General features: G+C 36.5%; 1 protein-coding gene across 1 annotated transcript; it reads right to left on the reverse strand.

The window, feature by feature from the left end:
- Positions 1-585: 585 nt before the first annotated feature.
- On the reverse strand, positions 586-9,055 carry LOC778512 (signal recognition particle receptor alpha subunit). The gene is given in 10 exon segments (NM_001098337.1): positions 586-1,033; positions 1,778-1,985; positions 2,442-2,597; positions 4,524-4,666; positions 5,624-5,753; positions 6,198-6,342; positions 7,306-7,444; positions 7,915-8,031; positions 8,291-8,543; positions 8,857-9,055. Coding segments are annotated over 10 exon segments (1,839 nt in total). The 5' UTR covers positions 8,974-9,055; the 3' UTR covers positions 586-602.
- Between the last annotated feature and the right edge of the window lie 261 nt (positions 9,056-9,316).

Below are 9,316 nucleotides of genomic sequence, written 5' to 3' on the forward strand. Positions count from 1 at the left end.
GTGTAAACAAAATGAAAATTAAATAAAAAATATACTATAAAAAATATTTATTTCAAGAAAAAAATAAAATACACCATTGCCGTATTGAAAAAAAAAAACAAGACCTTATGTTTATTTTATCGAAGTTATAGTATAATTGCCTTTGAAAGATAAAATTTTAAAAGTAATTGCGTTATAGTTGTTGGTCTTATTAGTGTAGTGCGCTGCTTATTCGAATTCGAGATACAAATAAAAATGCCTACTTTACTAGCACACTTCTTACTAGCTAAATATTTAGAAGCTGTTTATTAAATCGATTAATGTCTTTCCTTTGAAGTTCATATTTCTAAAATATCCTATCTATTTCAATTGATATATTATGGTTAATCCTTTTTTGTACTTGTATATTCATGAACAACATAATTTTATTAAACATTAAACTACCTTTTGTTTCTTCAAATAAGCACACCTATTCTAAATGATAAAGACAGGTTATGATTTTGTGTTAATACCAATTCGAAGCGTGCTTACATTAAAAATGTTTTAGATTCGAATACAACGATTTTGTGACAAAAAAAATCGACTATTAATTATCGATAATAACAGCGCACAGCACTATAAGTTCACTTCATCAAGGCGTGAACTACAGCGTTGGCGTTCAGCGCTTTCAAATCGGTGTACGTTTGTCCCGTTCCGACGAACACTATCGGTTGCCCGGTGATGTACGTCATCGATATGGCGGCGCCGACTTTATCGTCGATAGTATCGAACTTGGTGAGCACTATTCCGTCGATGACGTGCGGACTGCTGGACGAGCTGTAGTCGGCGAGGGCCTGGTTGAACTTGACCAGCTGGTCGACGGCCTCGTTCCCTACGAGAGCCTCGCCCACGAAGAGCACCGTGTCGGGTTCGTTGACCGCGATGAGCTTGGCGAGGGCCCGCATCAGAGGCTCGTTGTCCTGCATTCGGCCCGCAGTGTCGATGAGCACGACGTCGGTTTTAGTGTCAGACGCGTATCGTATTGCTTCCATTGCTATGCCGGCCGCGTCTTTGCCTGTAGAACAACATTATATTACTTAATAAATGAGAAATAAAAGTTTTATGTGTCATAAGTGGAGCCATCATTACGAATAATGTTACCAGATAAAAAGAGATATGTATTGAGTTCTTGTACTTGAGCCAGATTATAAATATTAATCCACATGTATAAAATTTCTAATGTATAAAATATTTAATTTAAAGTTTTGGTAATATTAAAATAATTTTGTTTTTTTTTTCACAATAAAATACTAAGATTATCACTGAAAAATTATTAAATGGTTCCACTTGTCATCATAATTCTTTTTTTATTTGTATTAGTAGAAGGGAGTTGAAGGGGTAGGAGGGCGTGCACATGGCGAAATAATTATGAATTCGGCTTTTACACGTTGAACAAACATTGTATTAAAGAGTTAAGGATTAGATCTTGTATCTGAAGATAACTGATGACGTTCACGTGATGAAGGCCATGGAGGGTGTTCGGCGACTACCGGAAACTCCTTTAGGAATCATTAGAATGTTTTTTTTTATTGCTTAGATGTGTGGACGAGATCACAGCCCACCTGGCGCTAAGTAGTACTAGTAGTTACTGGAGCCCATAGACATCTACAACGTAAAGGCCGCACTCATCTTGAGATATAAGTTTTAAGGTATCAGTATAGTTACAACGGCAGCCCCACCCTTCAAACCGAAACGCATTACTGCTTCACGGCAGAAATAGGCGGGGCGGTGGTTCCTACCCTTGCGTGGCTGTACTCACCGTATCCCTTCTCGTAGAGCGTGACCATGTGTCGTGCGTGGTGGCGCGCGGGCGGGTGCAGCGCGTTGAGGTGTCGCGTGTGCGTGCGCAGCTGCTCCACGGCGCCGGCGCGGAACGTGTCGCACGCCGCTATCAGCACCGACAGATCGTTCTCGATCAACCAGAAGCAGATCTTCGCCAGGTTCGTCGATTTACCGACGCCGTTCACCTGCATACGATTAGATACGTGTAACTTCATTATTTCTTCAACTAAAAACTAATCAAGACTGTTTTGTTTATTTACTGAACTAATTCTAACAAAACACCCTACACTAATTGTTTTGAATTAAGAATCAGAAGATTAAAATTATTAATAAAAAATATATTAAAAGACAGAGTCAGCCTCAATAAAATATGTCTATGTATGACCTACGGTATGCTAAATTAGTTTTTGAAGAAACTTTTTTTTTACTTTTAATGTTAAAAAATAAATATACATATACATATATATGGACAAAAAAAACAGTTCAATAACTCTTATTTTTCTTCTTTGTCGACCTTTTTTTTATAACTTATGAGGTGCTTCAATGTTATCAACAAAAGAAAATTGTACTATATAAAATAAGTCTAAATCTTGGAACGTCAACAATGATGGTCCACTAATATCAGGCCACACAGGACTCACCCCGCAGAACGCCATGACGTAGGGCCTGCCCTCCTGCTTGGCGTGCAGACAGTCCCGCAGGATGTCCACGCGACGCTTCGGCGACAGTATCCGCACGAGGGACTCGGTGAGGGTAGCCTTCACCGTCTTGGCAACACTGTCGAAGGTACCTAGCACCTGAAAGAAAATACAGGCATGCATTAATTTCCCAAGCAGATTCACTTTATGAACTACTTGAAACAAATAAAACAGATAAATTATTTTAATGAGGAAATGTCTGGACAATGTTTGAACATCTCTGTTCAAAAGGCCACAAAATAATCACAGTATTAAAAACGTTACAACACATTTGAATTTTTGGCAAATAGTTATTCCATGAATATTCCTAGTATCGTTTTACTGAGAATAATTAACTTAAAAGTTCACCTATGACACTAATTATTATTAATGGTCTCATTAATTGGAGGCTTTTAGGTGGCCATATGCTTCTGTGCCTACAAAGACCATAACGCCAGGAACGAAATTGTCTTAACGTTTGGTTTTTAAGTAATTTAGCGTTTCTTTAAATTTAAACGTGTAGTATAATAGCCGGCAAACTTCTTGAGCATTTGTCGACGTAGTGGGGGTAAGTTCGCGCATGGTACACTCACGTGCAATAACAATATTTACTCTGCGTCATAATGCTATTAAATTATTAAAATCAACATATTATGTATTTAATATAGGTTAATAATTGCAATAATTTAATCTTGGGGTAAAATAAATATTCCTTCTATTAAGTCAAAACTAGAGCTGTTGCCAGGTCTTGGTTCAGTTGAAGCGAAGCTGGTATTTGTAATTTTTTTTTCGTTATCATAATCTTGACCAGCATCATCATCAGTGTTTTCATCACCCGAGTCGCTATCATCGTGATGAGTCGACATAGGGCTCATCGGTGTAGTTTACCACTCGGTCGGTTCGGTCTTCTTTTTTGTCTATAATTAATTATTTTTTGAAGATATTCGATTCGTAGTAATCGAATGTAACTTTTTTCAATTACCAGCTTCCGATTACTTTCTGTTTTTTTTTCCATCATTCTTCATTCCGAGCCATTAAAATTTATATCTTCTTTAAATTTTTCGAAGCCTTTCTACGATACGGAGTTTCGCTGCTTGTTATGTAGTTATTATGATTACATCTTTTTATTACAGATTGAACGAAACTATCCATTCCGGTAACTTTCTTCTTCCCTGATCTTTTCTTACCCGGAGTCCGAAACACGGCGGGCAAACCAGAGTCTTTAGCTTCGTTAATAATGCACCTAGCAGTACTCATTGATGTTTTTCTTGTTTCCGAAGTCTGTTTTACTTTTTCCATATCATTCTTCTCCTGTTTTATAATGAAGCAATATACGTCGTACACAAATTTTCTACCCTTTCTTTTGAATACTACGCCATAGTGTATTTTTTATCAAAAATGAACAAACACTCAACATATAGCAATGGCAACAAAGTCCACAAGCAATTATAACAAATAACTTAACGATTAATAACGATAGACTTTGTACTGTACGCAAGCGTACTTTTGGGAGCAAGCGGAACGAGGGCGCGGTGCGGGACGCAAGGTTCGACTGATCTACCAATAACGCGCTCGATACGATTTCCCCTGCCGTCGCGCCTCACTCTCACCACCAAAGTGATTTAAATTCGGTTCTGCGCAGTCAAGGTCTTTTGCTCACGAAGTTTGCCGGTTACTATAACAGTAGTTTTTTAACTGTTTAGCAGCTCTAAATTTCAGAAATGTGAGAAAATGAAACAAATCCACCGGGCATGGCTCTCTATTCCTCGTTTCTTACAAAAACTCCACTGAAAAAGTCTCAGTAAATAACCACCATTTTAGTGAGAGTTTATTTCATCCCATCTCATCGCGTTACATTTAATGTCAGTCAATTTTTTTCAAATTATTCAACTTCATGTTATTTCACATTATTTCATTTTTCATATAACAGAATATGTATTTGATAATTGTTTTTTTTTATAAATTCGACACTGGCAACAATGGCGTCACAAGAAGCCCATTGCCATACATAAAAAAGAATTCAATTAAAAATAACACGAAACTGACCTTCCCCTCTAGTTTGATGGCAACACTATCACAGAGCTTATTGGCGATGTCCGCGGCGACGTTCTTCCCAATGAGGTGATCACGAAGCTTGTCCAACACCGGTCGCATCGTTTCCTCTGACAATGCTTTTGCACCGACTAGACCTGACGTTTTAGAAAAATTACTTATTAATGGCTTATTGATTATATTAATGGCTTATATATTTTAATCTTATTTTTTAAGTGAAACTTCTTTAGAATCGTTGTGATTTCAAACTCGATGAAACGAAAAAATAAGTCCATAGAGACACAAACACATAAATGTATAGGATTCAACCGACGAGAGAATGAGATAGGACACATTAGACTTTTCAGTGTAGTTTTTTTTTTTAATACCGGGCCATCTATGAAAATTTTTAATACTAACGTGTGTATGAAAGCTCTTGTAGTGAATTTTAATTTAGGATTATACGTGAAGTTAAAATATCAATTCCAGGAAGGCGCTACCTCATACTATAAAAGATGATTTACAATTATTTACTAATGACATAATTTTACATATTCTTTGACGTTTAGGATAATTGTATTTTAATTTTTGAAGGTTTCACGTGTGAATTGCACACATGTATTTTTTTTAATTGTCGCTATTATAGCTGGGATTTCATAAGATAATAATAACTAGTGCAATTAATACTCCGATGGTACAAGTCCCGACAGTGTTACCCCAGTTGCCAGCTTCGACCTCATTTTAGCTGAATTCACGACAATAATCATATATTTAAATTCACGCTATCTATGTTTGACTATATACAAAATAAATAAATTTAAAAAACCAGCATATAATTATTGTTCTTCTATTTTTTTCTATAGAAACCATAATATATTATTATCCTACGTTATATCCAAAATTGAGATGAATCTAATGACACCTCATATGTTAAGATCCATCAAAAAGATAAGCTGTAGATGTACAACCAAAGAAATACACATCATCAGCCCACAATCGTCCACTGCTAGACTTAGGCCTCTCTCAGTATAAGAAATACACATAAATAAACTCAAAAATATAACCTCCTTTGGTCTTGTCTGGTTAAAAATTGTTATCTTTTGTAAGCTTGTTACCTTTTAATAAACTGAACATTCCTCCAGTTTTCTTGGAAGTCGGCTGAGAAGTTACCTCCTCTTCCTCACTGCTGCTCTCCTCGGATTCTACTTCCAAGTCACGAATGGCACCAGTCATTTGACCAATCAACTATGGATAAGATGCACATTGCAGTATTTTTTTTTAATTCCCCGTAATTCAAGGTGTATTCATAAATTGAAGTGTGTGGTGTGGTGTACATTACTAGATATATGGAAGGTTTGTGGCCTAACGTAATAGTATAAGTTTATAATTTGTTGTAACTATACTTGAGACCTTAGAACTTATATCTCAAGGTGGGTGGCGTATTTACGTTGTTGATGTCTATGGGCTCCAGTAACCACTTAACACCAGGTGGGCTGTGAGCTCGCACACCCATATAAGCTTTTTTTTTGTGTACGTTTCGTTGAGCCTGCATATCTAAGTACCACTGGACTTGCTATTCCTAGTGTGAAGCAGACTTGCATTACAATTTGAAGGGTGGTACAGAGGTGACCGGGAAAACTACAAAAACGTTACACAAAACAAAAGCTAAAAGTTAAAAAGTTCAATGACCTGCGTGTCCGGCAGTAAGGTAGCAGCATCTCCTGGTTGGTCAGTACTGTAGTCCAGCACAGCGACGTCGCGCGTGTCGCCGCCGAGCTCCCACACGCGGGGCTGCTTCACGCGGTCTGCCTTCTGGGGACTCTTTGGAGATTTCCTTCAAACAATTATTATTACTTTAGAGCAGTGGTGGGCAAATATTTTTAATGGCGGGCCACAAAGTTTAAGACATTCTAAAGGAGGGCCAGAATTATAGAAAAAATGCATTCTGTATTAAAGCTTTTTAATAAACAAAATACCTTTTACTATAACGCCTTGTTAGGTGTGTGAGACGTGAGTGATAGATAGGTGAAAAGAATGGTTTTTTTCCAATAAATAAACTAATACCTGTGACAGACTGCCGAGATAATTATAATGATGGCAAGTTAATTATGATGCTCAAAACACCCCTGACGAATTGGAGCTTTCATTAAATATTCGAATATTTTCAATTATAAACGTCAGATTTTATTTTACGCGCCAAAATGCTGACTAGAATATTTAGGATAGATGGACTCTCGGCGGCCCGGATTAAATAGTTCCGTACTTTGCCCATCACTGCTTTAGAGTATGCATCCTGAAGTCGTCGTGGCCTAACGGATAAGACGTCCGGTACATTCGTGTTGAGCGATGCACCGGTGTTCGAGTCTCTGGCGGGTACCAACTTTTCTAATGAAATACGTACTCAACAAATGTTCACGATTGATTTCCACGGTGAAGGAATAACATAGTGTAATAAAAATGAAACCCGCAAAATTATAATTTCCGTAATTACTGGTGGTAGGACCTCTTGTGAGTCCGCGGGGTGGGTACCACCACCCTGCCTATTTCTGCCGTGAAGCAGTAATCCGTTTCGGTTTGAAGGGTGGGGTAGCCGTTGTAACTATACTTGAGACCTTAGAACTTATATCTCAAGCTGGGTGGCGCATTTACGTTGTGGATGTCTATGGGCTCTAGTAACCACTTACCACCAGGTAGGCTGTGAGCTCGACCAACTATCTAAGCAATAAATAAAAAAAATATGCAAATAGGAGTTTCGACACTGTCTAATATACGTCACGACGGAGTCTAATATACTCACTTGGGTTCCTTCTTTGTTTTCGATGCCAGCTTCTGTGCTAGCTTGGCTCTGTTTGCAGCGATGACATCATCATCATATGTATTATTTGTAACTTCCTCTGCTTTACCATTTGTAAGATTTTTACTTTCGACTATTTTGACTGAAATATCATAATTTTCCTAGAAACTTCTTCTACTATACAAAATTTGATGAAGTATTACACAGGCCATTCGGTAACTATGATAAGATAGATATATCTAATATTTTTTAAATAATATTTCCATATTATTCAAATTTATACAAAAGTATTTACAAATCACTAAATCTATACTCACATGTGTAGTCTCTATAAATATTTAATGATAAATAAGTGCTTGAGATGTGTTCACTATTAGTGTACTCAGAAAATGATTATTTATCTGAGATATATTCACTCTAATTCATTCTATTGAAGGTTGTCACAGCAGAAAGGTCTCAACAATGCTGAGCCTGAATGTAATAATCTCTTTCAAAGCAACTAAAGCTTTCTAGCCCATCCAACATCACTTAATCTTAGATACTTTAATTAAGCTCATACCAAAAGATTACAAAAGATACAATATTTGTAAAAAGAAAAAGTCCAGTAATTACCAGTTTTCTTCCCTTTCTCATCTCCTTTGCGTTCGATCATAGATGCAACCGTCTTTTTGGATTTTTGGGAATCCTCAAAAGTCCTCATCTGTTTTGGAATTTTAGCTTGTGACTTTGCTAGAACATAATTATAGTACTGTAATGATAAGCATCATTGAATTGAATAAATAAAGAGCATGAAACATTCTAGACAACTGAAAGATAAGTTTTTATTTATTAAAGTTCTGAATAACATTTGGCTGGCCTTCTACTGAGCCAAAACATCTTCAACAGACATTTTTGCTTCATCAAAATAAATGATTTAAAAACATTTTGACTGTAAAAAATTCTGTTCTTGTGATTGCTTGCAAATTATGATCATCTTTGAAATACTTACCCCATATTTCACATTCCTTCAGCACTTTATCAAAGGTAGTTTTAAAATTAAAATCAACGATACAGGGACCTGTCTGGAGCTCATTCTTGTACTTGTCCCTGAACTCCAAGTGGACATCATTGAGGAACTTATCCACATATGATAACTGGAGTATGCGTTGGTATGCAACTACAAAAACCAGTTCAAACTCATTATCTAGTTTGTATTGTAGTGTTAAGGCATTATGATTGAATGTGTTATTGCCAGAGCGTTCCTGTGGGGGAAAAAACATTTGTAAAATATTTTATTGAGTATAAAATATGTAACAATTGTAGGTATTCATTGTAGATATGTAATTAACGAAGACTTGTTGCTAATGTGTCATTTTCATGATTTTCCTTAACGAGAAGACTAAGTTATAAATAATTTCCTTCGAGTGTGATAAAAACGGAGCATAAAACATTCTAATGTTCAATGAAATCATAAAAAAATTAGACAAATTTGTAGATTTCATTATGCTAATTTTCCACGTTGCTTTTGACGAATACAAATTAGATTAAAACAAGACCCAACTTATCAGTACTCACTTGCAATATTACACTACGTATTAAAGCGTTCACGGATGGCGAAAATATTTCACTAGTACTTTGGAAACACCATAACACAATACCCCCTTTACTGAAAATACTGAATAAATCTAACATTTTGATTACGTTTATGAAGTTCTACAAATAATAAACAGTTTTATTCTCGTTTATGTACTACGACACAGATGTTGGATGTTTTCATAGACTACTGTGAGACGTGAGATAGATGTGGATGTTTCGTTTTACCCTACGTACTTCCATACGACACGTAATCATCTGCACAGACTAGTTAGTTAGAGACACGATCGTTTCAATATCGTATCTCATCTTAAAAAACATGAGCCTAGGAGAGCAGTTGCATATCGCTGAAGGCTCTGAAGGCTACAAGACACCGTAGATCTGCGGTAAATTCATATCAAAACCGAATTGTATATGGAACAAAAGGTCTATGGAGACGCAA

This window comes from Bombyx mori, chromosome 18 (genome assembly GCF_030269925.1).
Source record: "Bombyx mori chromosome 18, ASM3026992v2".
NCBI classification, from domain to species: Eukaryota; Metazoa; Arthropoda; class Insecta; order Lepidoptera; family Bombycidae; genus Bombyx; species Bombyx mori.